The sequence below is a fragment of the Fukomys damarensis genome, unplaced genomic scaffold, assembly GCF_012274545.1.
Source record: "Fukomys damarensis isolate Sample0158 unplaced genomic scaffold, DMR_v1.0_HiC HiC_scaffold_16, whole genome shotgun sequence".
Taxonomy (NCBI): domain Eukaryota; kingdom Metazoa; phylum Chordata; class Mammalia; order Rodentia; family Bathyergidae; genus Fukomys; species Fukomys damarensis.
Window position 1 is genome coordinate 23892220 of NW_022900928.1, and position 27600 is coordinate 23919819.

General features: G+C 36.1%; 2 protein-coding genes across 2 annotated transcripts in view; one reads left to right on the plus strand and one right to left on the minus strand.

Annotated features, from left to right (window-relative positions):
• Positions 1–162, plus strand: part of LOC104857941 (olfactory receptor 51B6-like) — an 884-nt gene extending 722 nt beyond the window's left edge. The window contains exon 2 of the mRNA XM_019206617.1: positions 7–162. Within this exon, the coding sequence (XP_019062162.1) occupies positions 7–162 (156 nt within the window). The remainder of the gene's footprint in view (positions 1–6) is intronic.
• An 18350-nt stretch (positions 163–18512) lies between these two features.
• LOC104857940 (olfactory receptor 52A1-like) lies at positions 18513–19449 on the minus strand. Its single transcript, XM_010618004.1, is given in 2 exon segments — positions 18513–19020; positions 19022–19449. Coding segments are annotated over 2 exon segments (936 nt in total).
• Positions 19450–27600: the final 8151 nt, after the last annotated feature.

Sequence of the window (27600 nt, forward strand, 5' to 3'; positions counted from 1 at the left end):
ATCCACAGGTTTGGGAAACACGCCCCACATGTGGTCCACGTCACCATGAGCTATGTCTACTTTCTCTTTCCTCCATTCATGAACCCCATTATATACAGCATCAAGACTAAGCAGATTCAAAGAAGCATCATTCACCTATTTTCTGTACACAGCAGGGCTTGAGCCATTTGTTATGTCTGGAGAGCTTCATGATTTTTTGGACCTTTCCTGTTATTGGAAAGAAATCTTGTTTTACTTATACTTTTTTCATTCAGAATTAAGAGAAACTTCAGTAATGCTTTAGGTATATTTTACGTCATATGAAGATGAGTGTGAATATGTCATCATCTTACCCCCTCTGTCTTGAATCTATATATAGACAATGATGTTGGCCTAATAGTGACAAATGACAGTTTTCATTATAGTCACCATGAAGAAATGATAAAGGTTTAAAAAAATCAGATTTATGAGAAGCAAAACAGCACATATCTAGATTTCTAAAGAGTTTACATCTAAAATTTGTTTTCCATGATATACCTGAATATTTATTATCAAAAGGAAACTGACAGAGACTAACAACAATAACAACAAACACATTTCCCATCTGGCAGTGGAAGTCAGACTCCCTAGCTCCTTTGTTCTTCTTCCTTCTGGCTGCCCAACAGCCTCCTAATGTTTTTCTTCTAAGATGACTGATTATACTCAGATTTCACCTCTTGTTCCAATTTTCTCCCATTTATTATTCACATGAAAGAACTCAGAATTTTAAAAAAAGTCATTAAATTTTAAGCTAATCAGGAAAACTGGCCAAAGTAATAATATGATATGAATAATAAGAAATTCTTTTCTCATTCAGTTTATTGGTACAATTTAGGTATACAGTACAGGTATATTCATCATTGGGATCTTGTACCTTTTCATGACAGGTCTTGGTTCTTATTTTTCCTCATATTCCTTCCCTGCCTTAGCCCCCTCTTCCCTTCCCTATTTACAAAAACTTTATTTCCATCTTTTCATTTTCTCATATTTTTCCTTAGAAAAAGAAGAAAAAGATTTTTTTTTTACTAATAGTATATTGTGATCCTTTGATTTTTTTTCTAACTTCTGCTAAGTCTGTAATGATGTTTTTCTTAACTGAACCACTGTCAACTACTTCTTATTTATGTTATTGGAAATGATAACTTTTGCATCTACTGTAAATTCTTTCCGGGTGTTTGGACCTGGTTTTCCTATTGCTTGCAATTTAAAACTGTGCTTCCTTTTTTCTTTGAACACTGCTGTTTCTTCTTATCTAAACTGTCTCTCCCATTCATCCTTCACCCTAAAGTTATATCTTCTGATTAGAAGCTCATGCAGACTCCACAAAATAACCACCTCATCCTAAATTCTCTTTTTTATATAAGAAATCTCTAATATTAATGTCCTATGTAGGAAATGAGAATTCCTATAATATCGAGATATATGAAAAGATATCTTATCACACACTGAAAGCTAAATGCAAAGTATTCTTCCAAATTAAGTGTGCTATTTCAATACTAAAAACTAAGTCTCCAAGTAAAAACTGTCCACTCCTGTTTCTTTCAGATTCAGTCATTGTGCAGGTAATTATTGCAAGCTCTTGAAAAGTTGAACCTAGCTATTTTATTCATTGTCACTTTGCTATTACTCACCTTTGTTAATTGGTGTGAAATTCACATCGTTCTAAAGTATAGACTGCAAATAAGGAACCTGTATCCCTATTGAGCACTACAGGTGTATTGGGAAGAATAATTATGTTTAGCATTATCAAAATGCTCAGCAGATGAAGTATTTTTGTAAAAGTTACAAGTGCAAGATATTCAGTAGAAAAGGGGATTCCGAAGTTATTTGTATGATGTTTGCAGAAAGACAGCCTAAAACAATAGTTATCTGGTGCAAATTTGGCAATAATGTCCTAAAAATGGGTATGTTTCAGAATCTTAAGAAACAGAAGTATCTACAAGTACGTAAGAAATGATGGGATCTAGTTGGAAGCCCACATTTATTTATGTGGTAGTGAGGAACACCATAGTGTGATTATTACCTATTGGACTTTAAGCAACCCCTAGCAACCGTATTAATCAAGAAGAAAGACCCAGGGTGACTATTGAAAAAATTACTTTTGTTAGTAAGTGTACATTTATAGATTTTATTCTAAATAAAACTTATAACCTACGTATTTCTTATTGTAAATTCATACTTTGAAAAACTTTTCAATTAATATTCAACATCTGCCCACTGAACCAGTCATCTGTGAACACTTAAGTATAAAGAGGGTTCTTCTACAGTCTATCCTCTGAGGGTTCATCACGTGGCACTGCGAGTCTCACTTTTCTGAACCTGTGACATCCTTCTGGCCTCTGCCTTCAGCTTCTCATCTGTGAAGGAAGGGTGTTATTACTGGACCTGGTTTTCTCCGTGTCTCTTAGTTAGCTTACTGTAGAATTGATTCAGGGCAACTCCCCCACTCCCTCAGACCATTTTGTATGTCACACACAAGTCTCTAGCCCTGGTAGTCACGCACCTGCTTTTTATCACAATACTTTTTGTCTTTTCAAGATTGTCATACCATGGTGTTCATATGGTGTACAACACTTTATGATTGATTTCTTTCATTCATCTTAATGTCATTAGGATTTAGCAGTTGTTGGGTTGATCAATAATTCATTTTTTCTTTAACTAAATAGTACTCCTTACAATGTGTATTACAGGGGTGAAACTGTTTCCCTATTTTCCAGTTGTTTTCAGTTTTGTATTAATTTGCGTCTCTACTCTCTTTTGACCCTCCCACCCCCGCCCATGGCCATTCCTGAGATATTGCTCTCAGCCACACTACTCCACATCAACATTTCAAATGCCAGAGCCTTCCAACTTTCTGGCTTCATTACTCTCCCTTTATAGAAATCAGTCATATCTTCTCATGTCGGTGTAATATTTAACACTCTCCTGTTTTCCTTACTCTCTGTTTATCTCATGAATATTCCCTCATGGGATGCTCTCCCTTCCTTTATCTGGCTTTGGACTGACTCTGCTTACTGTGTTCCCAGGGCTTATCTCCTCTGATAGTCCACCCACCTCAGACTCTTTGCATCAGTATCAAATGTTATCACTGTGAAACAGCTGAATACAACAGTATGCTAGACACATGGGGGACAGGAAACAAAACTTGCAAAATTAATTGTAATAGGATAAGCATGAGTGTTACACTTAAGATAAACATTTAACTCTAACTACAAAGGGGATATACAGGTACTTTACTAAGGTGGTTTGAAGTATAGAGCCTGGGTCATTACATGAGTCCAGGATATAATGGTAAAAGAGGGAAATAATTTCTGTATGTAGCTCTTACCGTTACTAGTCATAGTACTGAGAACTTAATGAACACTTTTTCCTACTTCTCACAAAAGAGCTTCATGCTTCTGTAATGAAGCAACTGAAACTTAGCTAGTTTATCCAAAATCATACAATGTGCAAGTGGATCTAGAAAGAATGTGTAGAAGCTTTTCTATTTCCTGTGCTCATCAGATAAAAACTGAGATTGAACATTCAGCCCATCTATCGGACCTTATGTGCAACGTTCATTTCTGCGGCCCTCCATGTTAAAATGGTCGAGTTACTCAAACTACACATCCAAAAGTTTATGAGGGCAGATGGCTCTTTAAAAAAGGAAGAAAATTGGCAAGGTTATTCATTCTTGCACAGAATACTTATTTAAAAAATAGGGTTTTGGCTTCTAAACACTTCTAGACTAAGCACATTTTAGGACATCTGGGAAGAGGAGAGGATTATCTCACATATTCCTCTAAGCAGTGTTTCTCTCCATAGGTGAGTTTCCATAACCCCTCTTCCCTTTTTGGCATAGGTCTGCTTGGCACTGCTTGGTACTATATGGATATAAAACAAGTATCTTCTCTTGGAATAATGTTATTTTTCCACAATATCTCCTTAAAGAACTCACTTTCCCTGAAAAGAGATTCATTTTTAATTCTTGGAAATATAACATCATTCTTGTATTTCACTGTCACCCACATATCACATTCTGTCCCTTTTCTAGCTCCCCATACCCTCAACAGATGTATCAGGACAATTTAAGGTTAACAATAATAGCAGCATTATTGGCAGTAGCCATGATACAAAACCAACCCACATGATCATGGATGGATAATAGTGTGGTGCATATACACAAATGAAATTTTATTCACCCATACAAAGAATAAAATTCTGTAAGTTTCCAACAATGAATGTCATTATATTGCATACATTAAATGTACCAATAAAATTAATTTTGAAAAGAATGAAATTCTGTCACGTGTCAATATGGATGGAGCTGGAGAACTTTAGCTGAAATAAGTTAGGCACAGAAAATCAAATACCAAATATTCTTACTTATATGTAGAAACTAATTTTATCATGCAGAAATAGAAAGCAGAACAGCAGTTACTAAAGGAAAGGAGAGGACATGGACATGGATGTTAACAAGTGTTAACATTCATAGCTGTGAATAACTTCTAATGATCTCTGACACAGTAGGGGTCAATACCTGTCACACAATTGAATATTTCAAAAGAGATAGTCAAGAGAATTTCAGATGTTCCCAAAACAAAGACATGATCATGTCTAAGGGAATGTATATACCACTTGACCAGGACAGATCATATGATGCAAAAAAACACAGTGTAGACATATATGGAAATATAATACCACAGTCCATAAATAATATGCATTTATTTGCCAGTAAAAATCAAACATACTCTTAAAAATTTTAAAAAGTAATAATAATAATAACAATGGTAATAACAATAATATAACCATTATGCCTGATACTGTGCACAATGAACTATTGATATAGTAACTCATTTAATATTCACAATAACTCTAGAAGCCGGATTCTATTATCATATCCTTTCTACAGTATGAAACTGGGCACAGAGCCATGATACAATGTCTTATGATCAAGTGGCTGGTAAAAAGCAGAATGAATAGTTTGTCTCCCTAATATATAATAGCTATTTATATATTACAAGTATATTATAAAATATGCAAAAATATACCACAAACATTTACATATTATAAATGTAAACATTTTTATGTAACAAGTATATAAATATATAAAATAATAATTTACAAGTTATTTATTCTAAAATAAGATGGTTTGGGATGAGAGGGTCTAGACTCAGCCAAATATATGGAATTTGGTATTTTTAGCACCTCAGTCTTTTATTTACAGCTTAAATATAATGAAGATATGACTCATTCTGACTGTGGTTTTACATAAACATTTTTGTTGGGTTTAGACCTGCAGTCAAGCTAATCGCTATGACTAAGATTGCAGAAAAAATGCCAGTTCTTAAAGCCTATGTATCTCTCTACACTTTCCAGCAGCTCTTGGGGTCAGTTTGGCCATGTGTTTGTTTCTGAGGAAAGGAATGAAGAGATAATAATGCGTTCCTGGACAAGGCAAGGTGCCTTCTTATCATTCTCTCCCTCTTTCTCCATGTAGCAGAAAGTAAAAGATGGTGAGGTAGTAAAGTGAAATGCTGGAAATTCTTTAGATTTCTGCATCAGTGCTTGGAAGAGAGCACCCAGGAAAACCAACTGACCATGAGTATTTGAATTTGACTTAAGTACAAAAGTGAATTTCATGAGAACTGTCTAAATTAATAAAGAAATCCATGTTTCTGATGTTGAATTTGTCCAAGGTTTATTTATTTTACTTTCACAGTAATGTACTAAATGACTTTTTTCTGCTATAACGTCATTTCACACTCCCACCTTGTAGGCTGAGATGAAGTGACTACCAGTTCCTGATCTCTAAAAATGACAAAGATGTCCTTAGTTCACTGACCCAAATTTAACCATGTCTTCAGGATCTCGCAGATGAATCACCACTCACCATGCACAAACAATCACTGAAAACTTTCAGAATTGGTTACTGCATTCTTACATATCCAACGCTTCAACAATGTCCCTGATTTCAGAATGGATTGAAGACAAGAGATGTTTAACTCTGCAGTGCCAACACCTGTCCATGGCAGCCAACGCGGAGAACTTTCCCTTCATTTCACAGAGGTAGCCCGCCCTATGAGATTTACTGCCTGACTCTGTGGCCCCTTCTGTTTCCTCACAGCTGCCTTCATGCTCAGCACCAACATATTGACCAGCGTCAGAACAGGCCTTCCCTCATCAAGTGTATGTTCTTCTCCACACTGCCTCAAAAGGACTTCAAGTTCTGTAGTTAAGAGTTCAAGGCCTCCAGGTTCAGCTTCTGTCCTTTCCTTAGCGTACCCTTTGTGGATTCATCTACTCTGATGGCCAGGTCCTCTAATGACCACGTAGATACTGTGTTACACCTCCGTCTATACTAACCCAGTCACCTCTGCCCTGTTGACATGACAACCATTGCCTGCTAGTTCTGGCTCTTACCCTACTGGTCTGGATCAAATGGCTTCTCTTTTCTTGCTCTATCGTATCTCTCATTTCTCCTTCCTTTTTCTGGACATTGTCAACTTGGTGTGAGCTTATATCTAGATTAATAATTAATATGGACTTATACTATGTTGTTCACCATGTCATGATATTATAAATTGCTGTTTTCTATTCACTGATCTGAGTTTTCAATTATTTTATTCTTTTCTCGGAAATATTTGTAACCCTACTGGATTGCTCTGCTGTACCAATTTCATTTTAGGGTATGAGCATGTGGACACCTTTGATTTGATGTCTCACAGTCTCATGGCCCATATCCAGTGTATAGCCTGAGGGTTCACTAGGGGAGAATGACAATTTTATTAGCAATCCCCATTTGAAAAAAATCTACTTAAAAGAGCATTTTTACTCTTATTAGTGAATTACACTTGCTTGGGGACACCTGGAAAAGCTGCTGTAAAGTCCTTCAAAGCTGTTATAATCACTGCAGGCAAGGAGACACCTACAGAGCTCATGGACCAAGATTGGTGGGACTTCCAGCAACTGAAGCATGGAAGATGTCTCGAACTGAAGTGGCTGCCCACCTCCCCTGGAGGGCAAGGACATTCGTGTACCACTGCCAACTTCCTTTCATCACATCTTGGCTCCTGGCAACCTATCTATCTCCTTTCCCTCCTCTAATAGTTAAGCAAAGGATGGTCAAATATCAATTTGGATTTTGAAAATGTCAGGTGCTTCCTATTACACATTATCTATTATAGTCCTTGGTCCTCAGTTACACTTTCAGTTTCTCACACCAGAGAAGCTATTTGGTATTTACCCATGTGCATCCTACTTATTTCACTTAAGAGTATGGCCTCTTTGGCAGTGCAGAAGCTTTTTAATAAGATGGGATCACAGTTGTTGATTCTTTCTGCTAGTTCCTTTGCTACTGAGGATTTGTTCTTAAAGTCTTTTCCCATGCCAATGTCTTCAAGGGTTCAGCTTAACTTATCTTCCAGCAAATTTAGTGTCTACAATAGTATGAACTACAAGTTCTTAGAATATTTTGGAATAATTTACTTTGTTCAATTTACAATATTGTCATCATTACATGACACTGATTTGAAAACTAAGAATTATTGTTGGTGAATCTTCTTGGAGACAATTCCATGACATATTGACCCACAAAGTCAATACACACACACACACACACACACACACACACATATATAGCATGTATGATGTATATGTGATATATAAATCACACACACATATTAGGGTGGGTTGTGTAAAAGTACACTAAAGAGTTAGATGTGTTGTTCCAGTTGAGATGCCGAAAGTACTCCATACAATCTTCTTAATTCACAAAAAAGGTACAAATGATATAGGATTTTTTTTATGTTGCCCAACTGATGTATGGCCATGCTTCTAACAGTATAGCATCCATATACTATTCAGGAATCTTTGTGTTTTTTCTCAAAACTGTTTATCTTCCATTCTCAGGAATATTAATTTGTATGTATGTATGTATTTATTTATTTATTTATTTATTGCCCTCATTGAGTTTATTGGTACATTTTAGTTATACAGTACAGTTACATTCATTTTTGGGATCTTGTACCTTTACATGACAGGTCTTGGTTCCCACATTTTCCCCTTATCCCTACCCTCCCTTCACCCCCTCTTCCTTTCCCTATTTACAGATACTTCATTTCCATTTTTTCATTTTTTTCTTTTCCCTTATTCCCTTTCCCCTACCCTTCCCACTTTCCCTACACCTTTAGCCCTTTTCTTCCTATTTTACATGGTCAATTATCTCATTAGGATCTTATGTACTATTATAGTTTTTCACATCAGATAAACTATTCGGTATTTATACATGTGTGACTTATGTATTTCACTTAGGAGTATACCCTCAATATGTATCCATTTTTATAATTTGGAAATTATAAAATAGCTACAAGAGTGCGTTGTATTTAGCTCAGTGGTGCCGCCAGCTGCCTCACAAATGCAAGGTCCCTAGTTCAATTCCCAGGACCAAAAATAAATAAATAAAATAACTACAACAGAAATAGTTGATAAGGAGAATAACTGGAATCCAATATTCAAACTGCGGCTCTGACAAAGTACACTTTTGGAATAATCAGGGAAGATGTGCAAAAGTTTGTAAGAATGAAAGGTTAACAAACTAGAAAGCAAATCCAATAGAAATGCATGTTTTCAGTCTAACAGACAACAGATCCTGCTGGGAAAGTAATCACTGCTTTCCTGAAGGTTATCAATAGTTCTAACTCCCAACAGGTCTGACTCATACTATGCTAGGGCAGGTTTTTTTTAGTCTCAACACAACTGACATTTTAGGCCAAATAAATTGTTGAGGAAGTTCCTTCTGTACTGTTAATAATTTACTAGCATCTTGGGCTCCTTCTCTTAGAGGCCAGAAATCATTTCTGGTAGGAAAAAATTCAAGGATGCTTTAGTCTGCCAAATGTCCTCTGGAGGAAGGGAGAGTGACATCTCAGCCATATGGTAACCACTCTTGAAGACTCTTACACTGAGAGTGGAGAAGCCCTCAACTGAGTGAGAATAAATCAATTTATTTACCTTTAATCAAATTTGGCAGAATAAAACTCTCCAGCCTGGGCAGAAATTCTTCAGTAAATATAAGAGAAAGAAGTAGTTGCAAGAATAGAAATGAACCTAAACACACCAGAGAATTACAGAACATATACTGGTATTGCCAATCAATAAATATCTCACTATAAAAATTATCTCATAGGCAGAAATGAGAGGAGTTGTGACTAACAAATGGGGAAAGACCAAGAATAATCTTACTATTTTAAGACAAATCATTTTGAATTTTTGTTGATGTCAGGTAGGGTAGAGTTTCTGCCTATTAGAAATCCAATCTGCACCAGCTCTGCGAATAACTTGAAGGGGATGGGGGATGGAAGGCCAGAAGTCAGTGACAGTTTGTAATAATCCAGAGTATAAAGAAATGGTGAGACCATAGTGAGGGAATGAAAAGGAAGTAAAGTCTATGGGATTCACTGACTTGATGCAGAAGTAACCGAGAGAAGTTGGTCTAGAAAGGTTTTTGGATTGAGAATTACTAGACTGGACGTAAAAAGGCAACATGGGGAGAATTCTGCATGCAAAAATACACACATTTAAAAGAAAGAGTAAAGCTTTCTTTAATCATTGATATTCCTGAGCCAAGGTAAACCATTTGGAAATTTGGCATTTCTCTATATTGCACACCCTGAATCACTAGTGTTATCTACAACTTCAGTTCTTTCTCAGGCTGAGTCCCCAGATTTAAAACATTATAAGGACTTGGGCACCTAAATCTGAGCTCCTTATACAGATTAATCCTAATACAATATCAAGGAGCTCTTCTCTTTTTACCATATCTTATATTTTTTACTATTTGATTTCTGCCTTAATCTCTTAAGAAAGCTTTTTTTTTCTGAGATAGTTGTTCACATTACAAATGTCAGACATATCCTTCTCATAATTAGCCCTAAACTGCCTCCTCTTAGTTTCTCAAAAAAGTTGTAAATCTACATTCAGACAGTAGACATTTTCATTAATTATAACAATGAATTTTCCAGAATCTGAAGGAGTCAAGAGAGCTAAAATCCCAGATCTGCCATTCTTGAGATAGGAATGAAAGTAAGTCCTCATTTTCATCAGTGATAAAACAAGGCTCGTGGATTGAGACATTGAAAGAGAACTGCAAAATTTACATTAGAAAATCCATTTCCAGTATTTACAGAAATATTAAATGTATTACTTTCTTAGTAAAAGCCAGCTATTAACACACAGAAACATCTTCCCCTTTGCATAAAGCAGCTTCAGGTATTTGATGACATGAGAAGAATTTCTTCTGAAACTTCTCCAGGCCAAGAATTAGACCCTCTTGGAAAACAAGCTTTCCATTAATATATTAGTCCAGATATTATTCTCTATATGCCCTCTGATTTGTTTAACTCAATTCAACATTGCTGATTCCATATTTTGTTAATTTAGACAGTCTGTAAAGCATGTGTTATTATGAAACAAATTCTTTTGCAGTGCAAACACTCAAATTCTGTAAGTTACCACTGCTTTCTTTTAACTTTATGGTGTTAGAGGGGATCACATAAAGTATGTATTCTTTTTAAAACAAATCCTCCATTTCCCCACTCACAAAACAGAACCTTAAGCCCACATACCTACAGGAACTCTCAGTGAAACATAAGCAGAACTCAGAGTAGAAACGTCTTGATGATTCAGGCAGTGCAGGATGAGTGTTTTGTACCCTATAATGCCCATGTGGGACTCATTTTCTTTCTCCTTTTTTTCTTTTTTTTTCAGCTTTAATTGAGTTTATTGGTATATTTTAGGGATACAGTACAGTTATATTCATTATTGGGATCTTGTACCTCTACATGACAAGTCTCGGTTCTCATTTTTTTCCCCCTTGTCCCTGCCCTCCCTTTACCCGGGACTCATTTTCTTTAAGGACCCTTAAGGTTCTTCTGTAGTTGGGGTGAAAATCAAAGCAGAACATAGTTCAGAAGGAAGAGGTCAATTATGTAATGAGTTCTATAACAGATTATTTTCATTTCTCGAACTCTGGATGTGGATATCTCTTTGGAACTTACAAAAGGAATGATTCTTTTTAAAAATTCATAATAGAATACTATTCCATCATGACACAAAATAAATCAATGAAACTTATTTGCAGAAAAAAGAAGTACAAAGATAAGTTAAAAACATCTTCATAGATATTTAGATGAGTCATTTTGGATGCATGCTGAGAGAAAAATAAAAAGCATATTTTAACTGTAATTCCAGTATGATAGCCAGTGATTTTTATTAGGTTCATAAATTGACCAGCTTCAGCAAGTGTTCTTAGAGGTTCAGTCTCCTGTAGGTCTCTAAGTGCAAACCCTCCTTGAAGAGGTGACATAAATATTCCCTACATCCCAACCATCTATCAGCAAGTCGTTGTACTATGTTCGCAATTTGACCTGATTTGTATGTGCAGTAATTTGAGTATCAATTATAATATATATGTAAAATATACCTATGTATCACATATATCCTCAGAATTAATATTTTGGCCACTATTTATTTACTTAATAGAAAGAAGGGATTATACCCTGGAGAAGGAATTTTCAAAGTTGAACTGTCTGTGGAACACAATAGTGAAATCATGTTAACCAGAAACTAGATAGGTGTAGGGCAATGGAGATATAAGTCAAAAGCCACATAATTTCAGATGGACAGGTAAAATATGTTCATGTGTCCTTTGCTAAATCATGGTGATGCACTATAGTTGATGATAATATACTGTGCACTTGAATATTGCTGAGATTAGATTTTTAAAGTGTTGTCACTACAAAAAAGTGTATAAGGTAATATATATACTAAATATTTTTTTGAGGGAAGGGAATCACTTGACAGTGATTTTCTCTTTTCTATTATGTTACTTTACTTTCAATTCGAACATGTTTACAGTATCTAATGATTACAGTCATTTGGGGGAGATGGTACATTTATATAACTTATCTCTTGATGTAGGCATTCCAAGATCATGTTGAATACCACCAATTTATACAACTTTTACACTTCAGCAAAGAAAAAAGCAAAGAGATTTAAAATTTTGGATTTAAGAAGAGGGAAGAAGATTCTTATTCTCTGCCTGGTCCAGGTTACAGGATGCCTATGCTAGATTGTTTGCACATGTTTTCAAGATGTAATGATGATTGAGGTCACACTGTGCTTCTCTCATGGTGTCATTGAGTCTGACCTTGTTGTGAAGACCATTTGTTTTTACATGTATAGCCCTTTTGACCCAATATGTTATCATGAAGTTGCCATAAATTTATACCCAGTGTAGGAAAACCAGTAGTCCAGCTATGTTTGAGGGCTATAATGTGCTGGAGACAACTCGTACTACTTTGAAAATCATTTTCTGCATATCTTCCAGCTCTGCCCTTAGTGACATTATGTTGGTAACCTGGTAACCTTCATTGCTGAATTTCCTAAATGAGTAGAACTAGCAAATAATGCAAGTAAGAGAGCCAAGGAACAGTAGAAGGATGGGAAAATGAAAGATATTTCAGGGAAAAGAAAATATTCTTCAAGGAACAGTAAAAAGACCCCAAAATGAAATATATTTCAGGGAAAAGAAGATATTATTCAGAGAGTATGCTCAGCTAAGGTCAAAGGCTTCTGAAAATTATTAACTGCTCTTCATATGTTCTATGGCTAACATATATAAACACGTAAAGATTTTACACATTTGGAAATGCATAAAAAATCTCTGAACCTTGAAGAATGATAATACTATAGATTGATAGAGAAAAATATTTTTAGTATATAAATACATCATTAGAATAATGAGAAAATAATCTGTTTACCTATACCTATATGCATGCCTGATATATACCCTTATGGTGGTCAGCGGAAGTGTGACCTTGATTGGCTGTAGGACCCTTCCCAGGATCGTTGGAGCTCACTTTTAGGTGTGCCTGGATGTATCATGGAGAGGCGGCTTTGGGCTTCCATGTCTTAGCGCTTAACCCTCCTGTATGACATTGTTCATCTGCTCTGCTTCTCTGCCATCCCTGCCCCTCCACCATGAAGCATCTGCCTGGACGCCAGCTGATCACCAACTGAATCCCCCAACATAGTGAGCCAAATTCAATGTCTCTTTAAGTGATGGATGTGGGACATTTTGTCCAGTGTCAGGAAAGCTGACCAATCGTTAAAATTCTTAGCATTAACTTTTTAAACTTTATTCCATGAAAATTTAGTGAATAAAAATCTCAACAAGGAGGAAATTAAAAAGGCAAACCTTTAAAAGAGACTTTCCATTTTTCCTGAGAAAAACAGAAGAAATACATCAACTTATACATGAGATATGGAAGTGGAATTTATATAGCTTTTATGATACATAATTGATAAAATTCATTAAGAAAAAGAAATATATTTTGATAAAACATAGTAATATGAAATATATGGGCCTGAGATAGATGTAGATTGATTGCAAATTTGAGTGAATTAAGGTGAGAGATTTTATTATGTACAAAATAAAGATTATGGAAGAGTTTAACTTTGCCACAGACTTTCCTGTAGGCTAAAGAATAGACTTAGACAGTTCTGTAAAAGGAATATTATTCAGCATTAAAAAGAATATAGTGAGGTTTTCCGCTGAAACACTGATAAATCCTGAACTTGTGCGAAGTGAAAGGCCAGATAGAAAAGGCCACATACTGTGTGATCACTTGTGCATGAACTATTTGGAGCCCACAAATGCACAGAGCACAAAGCAGATTGGTGGTCACTGACAAAACAGGAGAAATCGTAGAGCAACTGTCAGGTTTTTATATTTCTTTTGCTTTTTTATCTTTATTAAGTTTATTGGTACTTTTTTGTTCTTTTATTGAGTTTTTTTGGTACATTTTAGTTATACAGTACAATTACATTCATTATTGGGATCTTGTACCTCTACATGACGGGTCTTGGTTGTCATTTTTTCCCTTGTCCCTGCCCTCCCTTCAGCCCCTCCTAGCCATTTACAAACACTTTATTTCCATTTTTTCATTTTGTTACATTTTTTCTTTTCCCTTATTCCCTTGCCCCTACCCTTTCCACTTTCCCTACACCTTTGGCCCTTTTCTTCCTATATCATATGGTCAATTACCTCATTACGATCTTATGTACTATTATAGTTTTTCACACCAGAGAAACTATTTGGTATTTACACATGTGTGACTTATTTATTTCACTTAGGAGCATATCCTCAATATGTATCCATTTTCCTATGAATGAATCTAATTTCTCATTCTTTATGGCTGAATAGTATTCCATTTTATAGAAAAACCACTTCTTCTTTATCCAGTTTCCAACTGATGGGCAAATGGGCTGTTTCCATGTTTTAGCTATTACAAACTGTGCTGCTATAAACATAGATGCACATATATCACTGTGGTATGATTCTTTCAATTCTTTTGGAAAGATACCCAGCAGAGTGATGGCTGGGTCAAATGGAACCTCCAGTCCCAGTTCTTTGAGGTATCTCCATATTGATTTCCGTAGTGGTTGCACCAGTCGGCACTCCCACCAGCAATGGAGAAGGGTTCCTTTCTCCTCACAACCCCACCAACATTTCTTGTTGTGTGAATTCTTGATAGCAGCCACTCTTTGTGGGGTGAGGTGAAATCTCAGTGTTGCTTTCATCTACATCTCTCGAATGAACAGTGATGTGGAACATTTTTTCATATATTCACATGCTGCTTTTACTTCTTTGTCTGAGAAGTATCTGTTCATTTCAGATTTCCATTTTTGAATTGGGTCTTTATATTTGGGGGGGCTGAATGTATTGAGTTCTTTATATATTCTAGATAATATAGTCCTTTGCCTGCTCCTGGGTAGGAAGAATCAACATAGTGAAAATGGCCATACTACCAAAACTGCTTTACAGATTCAATGCGATGCCCGTTGAAATTCCAACACTATATTTCACAGAACTAGAGAAAAGAATCCACAAATTAATTTGGAACCATAATAGTCCTAGAATAGCAAAAGCTATCCTAGGCAACAGACACATGGCAGTGGGTATAACAATTCCCAATTTGAAACTATACTACAAAGCCACTGTTATAAACATAGCATGGTACTGGCAAAGAAAAATACATGAGGATCAGTGGAACAGACTGGAAGACACAAAAACAATTCCAGATGTACTCAGCTACCTCATCTTTGACAAAGGAGCTGAACATCCCCACTGGAGGAAAGATAGCCTCTTTAATAAAGGGTGTTGGAAAAACTGATCTTAGCCTTACAAAGATTAAAACTAGACCCTTATCTGTCCACCATGCACTAAATTAAAATCCAAGTGGATTAAAGATCTAAATATAAAAAAAGAAACACTAAACTTCCTGGAAGATAAGTTAGGCAGAACTCTTGAAGACATTGGCATAGGAAAAGACTTTATGAACAAATACTCAGTAGCACGGGAACTAGCAGAAAGAATTAATAACTGGGATCTCATCTTATTAAAAAGCTTCTGCACTGCAAAAGAAACCATCAACAGAACTAGGAGACAACCTAGAATGTGTGAAAAATTTTACTGGCTGCTCCTCAGACAGAGGAGTATTATCTAAAATATATAAATAATTCAAAACAATCAGCACCCCCAAATATAAAGACCCAGTTAAAAAATGCGCATCTGAAATGAACAGACATTTCTCAGACAAAGAAATAAAACCAGCAAGTAAATATATGAAAAAATGTTCCACATCACTGGTTATTTGAGAGATGCAGATGAAAACAACCCTGATATTTCACCTCACCCCACAAAGAATGGCTGCTATCAAGAATTTACATAATAACAAATGTTGGTGGGGTTGTGGGGAGAAAGAAACCCTCCATTGTTGGTGGGAGTGCCGACTGGTGCAACCACTATGGAAATCAATATGGGAAACCTCACAGAGCTTGGACTGGAGGTTCCATTTGACCCAGTCATCCCTCTGCTGGGTATCTTTCCATAAGAACTAAAAGAATTATACCACAGTAATATATGCACATCTATGTTTATAGCAGCACAGTTTGTAATAGCTAAAACATGGAAACAGCTCATTTGCCCATCAGTTGGAAACTGGATAAAGAAGATGTGGTTTTTCTATAAAATGGAATACTATTCAGCCATAAAGAATGAGAAATTAGATTCATTCATAGGAAAATGGATACATATTGAGGATATACTACTAAGTGAAATAAATAAGTCACACATGTAAATACCAAATAGTTTCTCTGGTGTGAAAAACTATAATAGTACATAAGATCGTAATGAGGTAATTGACCATGTGATGATATAGGAAGAAAAGGGCTAAAGGTTTGGGAAAGTGGGAAGGGTAGGGGAAAGGGAATAAGGGAAAATTAAAAAAAATATGAGAAAATGAAAAAATGGAAATAATGTTTGTAGATGGGGAGGGGAGGAGCGGGTGAAGGGAGGGCAGGGACAAGGGGAAAAAATGAGAACCAAGACCTGTCAGTGAAAGGTACAAGATCCCAGTAATGAATGTAACTTTACTGTATACCTAGAATGCACCAATAAACTCAATAAAAAGAAAAACAAAACAAAACAAAACAAAAAACAATGACTTCTGCTGATATGCTTTTTGGTATAATCCAGTTGACCATCACCACTGTATTTAAATTCTGGTTCTGTAGTACTCTTAAATTTGATTCAGTCCTCAGACTTTCCTTTTGTTCTTGATGGTGAAATTTTTGAATACAGCAATTATTATGGAGAATTTCCATCACTTGTATTTATTTGATGTTTTTTTCATTGTTAGGATTTGGGTTATATGGGTTTTTAAAAAAAATTATCACCATGAAATAAATTGGTCTTTCTGGGTTCACTGTATTCCTAATTATGTGGTTCTATATGTTGTGAACATAATGCTAGTTTGTCACTTGATTACTGGATATGATCTCTTATGCTTCCTTGTAATGGATTTTCATGGAAATCTGTGGAGAGATACTTTGATACTCTTTTAATAGCTATTCCCCCCAAATTCTATTTTATTGATCAATTGCCAAACCCATCACATCTTATATATTTATTACCATTATACTATAAGGGTGAGTTTAATCTACAACAATAATAATATATTTTATTTCTACCTATATGATCTTACAGAATATGACTATATAAATTATAAACAATTACCAATATTATTTTCTTTGCTGTAAAAATTTCTTACATTTATTTAAAAGAATCTCTCCAGTGACTAATCTTGGGCCCTTCTGGAATGATCCAGTCATGCATTGAATACTTCACTACTTTCTGACACATTATATATTTCAAGGCCAAGCCACATAAACAACTATTTTCCAACAAATCCTGTTGTCTCTCAGTGAGCAAAGTTATTTAGAAACCAAGATCTTGAGAAGAATGCCATGCATTTCCACTGTGTAGTCCTTATTTTCGGTTTCTAGAGACAGACTTAGAAAATACTATCAAACTAACCATATGTGTAACATTATGGCTAAGAAAAAGTGAACTCATACTTACCATCCTAATGAAAATCCAGACCACTAAAATTCACATTAGACTCCAATTTTTTTTCATAAAATTAACTTGTCCAACAATATGGAAATCAATTTTTATTTTCTACAATATGTTGTTTCCATTATCTCAGGCCTATGACACATGGTAAGTAACTTCTATACTCCTAGCCAGAATCACTGTCACAATTAAAAATACCAGCCAGATGTGGTGACACACATCTGTAATCCCAGCATCCTGGAGGCTGAGGCAGTAGGATTGCTGTGAGTTCAAGACCAGCCTGGGCTACACAGTGAGTTTCAGGTCAGTTTCAAGTACATAGTGAGACCCCGTCTCAAAAAAAACAAAAACAGGGCTGGGGTTTTAGCTCAGTGGTTCCTCCTCCTGCCTTGCAAGGGCAAGGACCCAAGTTCGATCTCTGGTACCAAAAAAACAAAACAAAACAAAACCAAAACAAAAAAATAACAAAAACAAAACAAAAAAAAAGTAAATGTAGCAAATGCTCAGTATGTTTCCATGACTTTTAAGTGATGAAAATAACAAGTTCAAATCTTAAATTTATATTCCAAAAAATTTATTTTTCACTATTTTTCAGAAAGTAGAACATTTCTTTCACTGCAAACATATTTATCACCCTGTTTTGGGGGGAACAAAAACCTTTTCTCCTCCTCCTCTTCTTCCTCCTTCTTTTCCTTATGCCCCTATGCGCCTTATTTCTTTTCCTTCTTCCTGTTCTATGCATCTCTTCCTCCTTCTCCTCCTATTCCCCTTCATCCTCTTCTTCATAGACCACCCCCTCTATTCCTGTCTTCTTTGTGTCCAACTGGGGATTGGATTCAGACCCTTCATAATGAGCTACATTCAAAGCCATTTAAAAAATGTTTTATCTTGAGACACGGCCACGCTGTTTCTAAGTTATGATAAGGGAAAATTTCACAAGCCAATTACTATAAATGAAAAACTTTGGTATCTTAAATAGTGTGGGTTTTTTTTTTTGAAGGATGGTTGTATTGCACAATGAGGAAAGGGTGCACCATTATAAAGAGAACATTTTTACAACATTAATGCGGATCTGCTTGGTCTTTATGCCATAGACGAGTGGGTTGAGGCATGGAGGGACCACCAAGTAAATGCTAGAAAAGAGGATATGGATCCAAGGGGGAATGTGAGAGCCAAACCGGTGTGTAAAGAAGGAGAATAAAGCCAGGAGGTAGAACTGGAGGAAGACACAGATGTGTGCGATGCAGGTGTTGAAAGTCTTCAACCTGGCCTCCTTCTGGGGCAAATTAAAAACCATGATAAATATCTGAATGTAGGACAGTGTGATGAATGTTAGGTCAAACCCTACAACAGTGCAGGCCACAAACAAACCATAGATTTTGTTGACCCTGACGTTTCCTGCAGCTAGTTTCACAATGGCCATGTGCTCACAGTAGGAGTGAGAGATGATGGTTGTGTGATAAAATTGGAACCTACATTTTATCAGTATTAGGGACGGGGCTACAAGAATGAAAGCCCTGAGGGTCACAACAGCTCCTATGGGTGACTAGCTGGTGGGTGAAAATGGTGGCATATTGTAGTGGGTAACAGATTGCCACATAACGGTCCAGGGCCATGGCGAGCAGAATGCCTGACTCTATGCCCTGAAATATGTGGATGAGACCCATTTGGAGCAGGCAGCAATCAAAAGAGATGTCTGACAAGTGAAACCAGAAGATTCCAAGCATCTTTGGGATAATACTGTTAGCAAGTGCAATATCTATGGCTCCTAGCGTGCCTAGCAAAATATACATGGGCTCATGGAGACTACGCTCTGATTTGATGATAAATAGAAGCAAAGAATTTCCAATCATTGCAATAAGGTACATGGCACAGAATGGGATTCCGACCCAGTGCTGCACAGACTCTAGGCCTGGGATCCCAATTAGGGTCAGGACAGAAGGCATGAAGACTGTGATGTTGGAGACCAACATAGTTTCCCTGGACCTCCTAATGTCAACGGAAGATCCGAGAGTTACTGAAAATCTCCTTTGTATTTTTATACAAAGTCGCCACGCTGAGTTTGTCTGACATTGGTGGAACTCTGAGATCACCTCAGCCACCTCATTCATATTATTGAAGAGAAACAGCTCCACAGAGACACACGACTGCTTTCAGAAAGGGCTTCCATGTGTATTGTGCCACAGTACGATGTTATGTTCGTGAGAGAAAGAGTAGGCTTGAGTCATCAAAGTCACCGGGGTCAGGACTCCACTGCTAACTGTTCATTTCTTTCCACACCTGTGGATAAAAAATTTAGACATGTTTATTTTGATTGGAAATTTAAAGTGTGCAAAGACACTGATTAATCTTTCCCTATCCTACATTTTACCTACTGTTCTAGCAGTACTCTAATTCCACTCAGTTTGATCATCACCTCTCAGAACTGTGGTAGGCAAGGAAGGAGAACTTCAAGACCTTACCTGAAATTTTAAAAACTGAGGAAGGTTGACAGTGTAGCTCAGTGTGAGGCCCTGAGTTCAATAACTGAAACCATAATCTGGAGAGAAAGAGAGAGAGAGAGACAGAGAGAGAGAGAGAGAGAGAAGGAAGAGATACATGCATATATCTGTGTCTATATCAGAACTGTGGTAGGCAAGGAAGGAGAACTTCAAGACCTTACCTGAAATTTTAAAAACTGAGGAAGGTTGACAGTGTAGCTCAGTGTGAGGCCCTGAGTTCAATAACTGAAACCATAATCTGGAGAGAAAGAGAGAGAGAGAGACAGAGAGAGAGAGAGAGAGAGAAGGAAGAGATACATGCATATATCTGTGTCTATACCAAATGTATCTATATAGAATTTCCAAATCATTGCAATAACACTTCTGTCACAAAGTATTCTAAAGAAACCCTTTCAACAAGTTAATAAAGTGCCTTGGAAAACATAATTCAATTTTTCTCATTTTCTAGATTTCTTTTTTTTATTATTGGTCCACTTTTGTAATACATAATGATTATATTTATTCTGGGGAATTGGTAGATATACACAATACATCAAAAAAACTTTTGATATGCCTGAGACAAAGCTTTTACCACATTCTGAATTGCTAGAGTTACTGTCTTCTCTTGATTATATTTGCTGCCTACAGGCATACCACCCTGAACACTCCCGGTCTCATGTGATTATATTTCCAACAGCTGAGATCCATACAATTGTCTGCTTAAATTGCCTGAAATTCTCTAATTCAGTTTAACTGAGCAAAAGAATGCATATCGGTAATACACAGGGTGAGGGAACACCTTTTTAATGAAATGCAAATATAGGGTAGTGTGCAGACATATAACTCCACCGGAAGAAAAGCAAATTTCTTGTCTTTCAACTTTGCAGAACTCTGCTTAGCACGAGATGTGGCCAATATAAATTCATTAGTTTTTAATGAAATATTATTCTGTGAGATTAGGTTTATGAAATTAATGAAAAATAAAGGGATAAGCAGGTTTCATAAAAGAAGCAAATGTAGTATTAGGTAAGGAAAACAGACTACAGATTTTGAGATATCAGGAATTATTCAGAAGAAGATTACAGTGTAACAAGGAAATTTCATCACTTCTTAATTTTTCTGAGGACTGAAATTTCTCAGAACTTGGGCTCTGATACCAGATGTGAAAATTCTTTAATCAATAGTCTTACTTATTAAAAATTACAGATTTTAGGTCAAGAAATTCTTAGCCTGTATATTAGAGAACCATCCATGGTTTTCTGAAAAATAAAACTGGGTTATTTTATTCATTCCTTGACTTTCTACCCAATTTTCTTTATTTGAGGAGACTCAGGAATCAGCTAAACTCACATTGCATATCAGCCGAGCACCAGAAATTCAGAAAGCATCTGATGTTAATGGCCCTAGTCCTCCAGTGAAGCATTAGAATCAGCAGCAGACATTGCTCTATCTGATCAGCGTAAACTGATCAGTTCACCAAGTACTGTGGTTTCCACGGTTTGACCTCAAATGCTTAGTCCTATGACATTACTACCCATTGATCATGGACCCTATCTAATAGGGGCAAATTTCTATCTCTTGCAAAGATAATCTGAGTTAGAGGAGCAATTCTGCAGCAGCAATGAATGCCTGACTTAGTCCAGCGTAACCAGCAGACACCTGGATGCTTACCTGACAGGTACCGATGTAGGGAGTTGGTAGTTGAGAACATGTAAGTATCAGGCTAACTGATTGTGTGGCTGTCATTGGCACAGCTGGTAATGACAAATTGTGGGGGAAATACTTCAGAACCTGGAGGTTTACTGTCTAGCCCATGTTAGTGAGCTGGCTTTGTTCTTACCAGGTGTCTGAAGGGTCTTATCAGTTCTTCTGTCACTTTCCTCATCTCTCATCGATTCTTTTCCGGAGATTTCAGTCTCATGTCTTCAAAGTTGGTGCCGTGTGGTTTGGTAACAACACCCATGTGGTGTCAGTGTGACACTGTGAACAGTTCTGGTACCGTTTTTCATGCTATTCTTTTATTCTTTCAAGCAGATGCTCTTCTTCCTCTAAATCTGCCTGAGTCCTTGCTTGCGTGTTCACCTTCAAACACGACTCATGCAGTGTTCTAGACGACAGGATGGATTTCTTCAGCTCGAATCTGAGAAGAAAGCTACTGGATGCCAGTTCTCATGTCCGTTGATAAATGAATGAAGAAGGAGGAAGATTTATGAACGTGGAATAAGAGATCTCCTTGTGCCTACCAAACCCAGGAGGGACCTAGTAAGTATGAAGTCAGCCCTCTTGGGTTCCTTCATTCCTAGTATACCACTAATTATCTTCTCCACACTGGCAGAAATTTTCAGGTTATTTTTTTCTTTCCCAGTAGGCTAAATGCAGAGGGATTGAGATGCATGTGATTTTTTATAAACTAAAATTGTTTTCTGCTTTTTTTATACAAAAGTCAAAATACATCTCATTTTTTCTTAGTTTCCCCCCACACTGGGATTGAACCAAGCGCCTTTGCACAGAGTTACACCCCTGGCCTTTTTATGTTTTCTTGTTTGGAGACAAACTTTTGCTAAAAGGAAAAGGAAATTAAATTTACTCAGGAAAGGTTTAAATTTGCAGCCATTCTGCTTCAGCCCCGGTACTGTGATTATATGCCTGTCATCACCTGGGTGTAAAATTCTCTGCGATACAGACATATTAGATATCAATTTCACTCTGTTTTTCAATTCCTTGTGAGCTTTTCAATGAGACTAGTTGTTCATTTTTTTTTCTATAAGGAAATCTCTATCTTTAAAATTACTCACTCATTTCATATTTGCCATATCCCATATTATCCCATTTACTGATGCCCTTTTTCCAAATGCAGTAACATCCGCAGCCTAACTGGCTATGGTAGATATTGCTTTCCTTTAACATTTTGTGCACTGTGATAGATATTTCTACGATGTACTACGATGCATGTCTAACCAAGGTGTGGCACAATTGACTAATCTTTATCATTTATTAAATTCCAATTTTATTGGTACATTTTAGGTATATAATATAATGACATTCATCATAGGAGATTTGAACCTTTACATAATCTACCTTGATTGTTATTTTTCCCCATATCCTGCCCTCCCTTCAACCCCTCCACCCTTCCCTATTCCAAAGTCTTTGTTTCCATCTTTTCGTTTTCTAGTGTTAATTCCATTCCCCTTTCCTGCCCCCTACCCCACCCACCTCCCTTTTCCCTTTGCACCTTTTCTTAGATACGTTTGACTAATCTTTCTCATTTATCCCTTTCTTTCCTTTCCCCGTGTTACTTTCCTTCCTTTTTCTCTCCTGTTAAAACTCAATTCTGACATGCCTCTTATGTGTGAAAGAATCGTACCAGGTACTCTGGATCTAAACACAAACAATCCATTCAAAGGACACAATCTTCGAATTACTGTGTTAGAAATCAGAGTGACACTTACCATGTAAGCATCAGGGAAATACAGATGCGTGTGCACGTATTATATATGTGACAGTTCTTCCACTAGGTTTCTATACTGTCCTATATGTAGCTAGGTAAATGGGACTTGATGTAATGTCAAAACTTTGCCTTAGGCAGACTAGTAATGGTGCAGAGCACTCACAGTGGATTTCAGGGAGAGCCGGAGGTATAGAGGAAGATGACAGGAATCTGATGTGCTCTCCCCAGAATTTCCCCTGCAAAAGAAAGCGAAGAAAGTGTGCACTGATGCTGCATGTGTGTGTGTGTGTGTGTGTGTGTGTGTGTGTTTGTATGTTTTCTTGGGTTAGTTTTGGGAATTTGCATGTGTCTAGGAATCTGTCCATTTCTACAAAATTTGCTAATTTGTTAGAATATAATTTTTCTTTTTTTTTCTCATTGAGTTTATTGGTATATTTTAGATATACAGTAAAGTTACATTCATCATTGGGATCTTGTACCTTTACATGACAGGTCTTAGTTCTCATTTTCCCCCATACCCCTGCCCTCTCTTCACCTCCTTCTCCCTTCCCTATTTACAAATACTTTATTTCCATTTTTTCATTTTCTCTTTTGTTTTTCTTTTCCCTTATATCCTTTCCCCTACCTTCCCACTTCCCCTACACCTTTAGCCCTTTTCTTCCTATATCACGTTGTCAGTTATACCATTAGAATCTTATATACCACTATCGTTTTTCATACCAGAGAAAGTATTCACTATTTACACATGTGTGACTTATTTGTTTCAGTTAGGATTATATCCTCAATATGTATCCATTTTCCTGTGAATGACTCTAATTTCTCTGGAATATAATCTTTCCAAGTAGTTTCTAGCTATCTTCTGGATTTTAACAATGTCTGTTGTGATTTTACCATTGTGATTTATAACTGCAGTGATGTAAGTCTTTTCGCTTTCTCTTGGTAAGTCTGACTAAGGACTTTATTTTATGTGCTCTTTCAAAGAATCAGCTCTTCAATTTGTTGATTATTTTTACCATTTTTTTTTCAGTCTCTATGTCATCAATTTCTACTCTCATGGTTTTAATTTCCCTCTTTAATTTCACTTTGGGAATGGTTTGTGCTTGTTTCTCAGGTATCTTAAGATTTCTCACAAGGTTATTTGTTGGGGCCTGCTGTGTTTTCCTAATGTGAGCATTGATTGGGAGGACTTTTCTTCTTAGAATTGTATTTATAGCGTCCTAGAGATTTTGTCGGGTTGTAGTCAGTCATTAACTTCCATAGATTTGTAAATTCATTCTTTCATTTCTTCTTTAATCTATTGGTTGTTTGGGGAGTGTGTTAGCTTTTAATGATTCTTTTTCCTTTTCTAAAATGTCTTATTATTGATTCATACTTTCATTGCACATTTTCTGATAATATACATGTGTTTATAATTACTTAAGCACACTTTGTGGAATAGTGTGTAATCTATTTTTGAAAAAGTACCATGTGGTGCTGAAAAGAATTTATACCCTGCGTAGGGGGTGGAATACTCTGTAATTATCTATTAAGTCAATATATTGAAAAGTGTGGTTTAGCTCTAATTTTGTTGTTGTTGTTGACATTTTGTTTAGTTGACCTATCTCTTTGCTGAGATCTACCTGTTTTTGACAGTGTGGTGTTAAAATTCCCTGCTATGGCTATGTCAATGTTTATTTGATCTTTTAATTTTAACAGTTTTTGATTTCTGAAGGCAAGTGCTCCAGTTTGGTTCATGTATGTTTAGCAATGTGATTTCTTTTTTCAAATCTTTTTTTTTAATTGACTTTGTTGGTGCTTTTTAGGTATACAATACAGTTATATTCATCATTGGGATCATGTACCTCTACATGACAGATCTTGGTTCTCAGTTTACCCCCATACCCCTGTTCTCCCCTCACTCCCTTCCTCCCTTCCCTATTTACAAAAACTTTATTTCTATTTTTTCCTTTTCTCGTATTTTTTTCTTTTTAGGCCATATTCTTAAGTGAAATAAATAGGACACGTGTAAATACTGGATAGTTTCTCTTGTGTGAAAAACTAAAAGTGTAAATAAGATTCAAATTGTATGACTGAAAATGTGAAATAGGAAAAAAAAAGGATAAAGGTGTAGGGGAAGTTGGAATGGTAGGGGAAAGGAAATAAGGGAAGAGAAAAAAATCAATTATTTCCCTTTGTTGGATTGCTCCTTTAACTAGTATGTCGTGGCCTTCTTTGTCTCTTCTAATCAGTTTTAACTTGAATTAACCATAATTGATATTAGAATTGTGACCTCAGGGTTCCTGTTGTTTATTTCTTGGAGAATATCAGATGTTGCTGAAGTACAGTGTACAAGACCTACTTTACCTGAAGCCTTTTTTTTTGCATGTCATGTGAGTTGAGAACATTTTTTACATTGGTTAATGATTATGATGCAAAAGAACACACAAATAAGATTCAGTTCATATGTTGACAAAAAAGTATAAAATATTTACTAGCTGACTGAATAAAAAATGTTTTCCAGCTCCTTGTATGTATGCACACACACATTACATATATATATGCATATATACATGCATAAACACATTATATAAAATATAATTTTGATATTACAAGCTTTTTTAGCTTTAAAGCAGAAATATTTTAAACTTTTTTTCATAATACAGTCCTCCTGCTACTGAAGGAATTGGTGACACACAGAGAAGCGCAGAATGGAAGTAAAATAAGAAAAGTTTATTTTGTCAGCATAGGAGCCAATTGCCCTTAAAAGCAGTGCCAGTGATCAGCCACTCATTCAGGTGGTTACATTTCATTCTCTCTGTTCACATTGCTGGTATAAAAATCACGGTCACAAGATAGTTAAATATTAATCTGGATGTAGCAATTCTTTGTTGTTAGGGGAGTTTACCTTGAAGATTTGCCTCTCCATCCATCCCAGCCCATAGGAAGGTGGAGTTCCTGGTCAGGAGAGCAAAGTTAACAAAGGTCTTTTTCATCCTGACACTTTTACTATCATGTAGTTTATAGATTTTGGAGCTCAGGGTCTTGATTTGCCCTGTTATCTCAGGATGAGACCAGATGCTTCATTCAGTGGTTAATGCCTCCAGTGTCTGTTAGGTCTGAACTGAACAAAGCAAACTGCTGTTAAGAGACAGCAGAAGCCATTCTACATTGTGACATTTTGTAGGTTTTTGCTATTTACAAGAGTTTTCTCTAACCCTCCTAGGTAGAAATTTGATAACATTTTGTTTATCAATTTATTTACTTATGGTTTTAAATTGAAACATAAGCATAATAACTATACACGCTGTTTAATGATATTTAATATTTCAATGCATGTATACACTGTAAAATGTATTGGTAAAGGTAAATATCTCTAACTCCTTAAGCACTTATCATTTTTAATGGTGAAAACTTTCAGTTTTTCCTTCTAATTTTTGAAACCTGTAATGTGGTTTTGTTACCTATGTTTGTCCTACTCTGCAGTAGGATACCAGAATTGCTAAGACTGTAATGCTGGGATTTAGTATTCTTTTTCCATTTCTACTCCTTCTTAATCACTCCTACCTCTAGTAACCACCATTCTTTGCTCAACTTCTTTGAAATAAACTTTTTATTCTGCATATGAGTGAATTCATGTGACATTGTATTTTCGTGCCTGATGTTTCACTTAACCTAGTGATCTTTACTCTTTCATACATGTGGTCACAACTACATTCTTTTGGTGGGTAAGTAGTGTTCCCTTCAGAGCTGGGTATGCTGGCACATGCTTGAAATCCCAGCACTTGAGAAGCTGAAGCAGGAGTATTGCTGTGAGCTGGAAACCAGCCTGAGCTACATAGTGAGTTAAAGGCAGATCTAAGCTATATAGGGAGACCCTGTCTCAAAAGCAAACAAACAACAAAACTAAGAATATTCTATCATTTTCTTTATACATTCATCAGTTGATAAACAATTACTTTGTTTCTTTTTCTTGATTATTGTGAATAGTGCTGAAATCAACATGGCAATGAAGATGTCATTTGATAGACTGATTTGAATATATATTAAGTAATGGGGTTTCTGGGTGGTATGGTAGTCCTATTTTTAACTTTTTAAAGGAACTTCAATACCTTTGGCCACAATGGCTATGTCACGTTCTTATCAGTAGTGTGCACATTCTCCCTTTTCTCTAAATCGTTACAGCATTTGTTATCTTTAATCTTGTTGGTAATAACCAT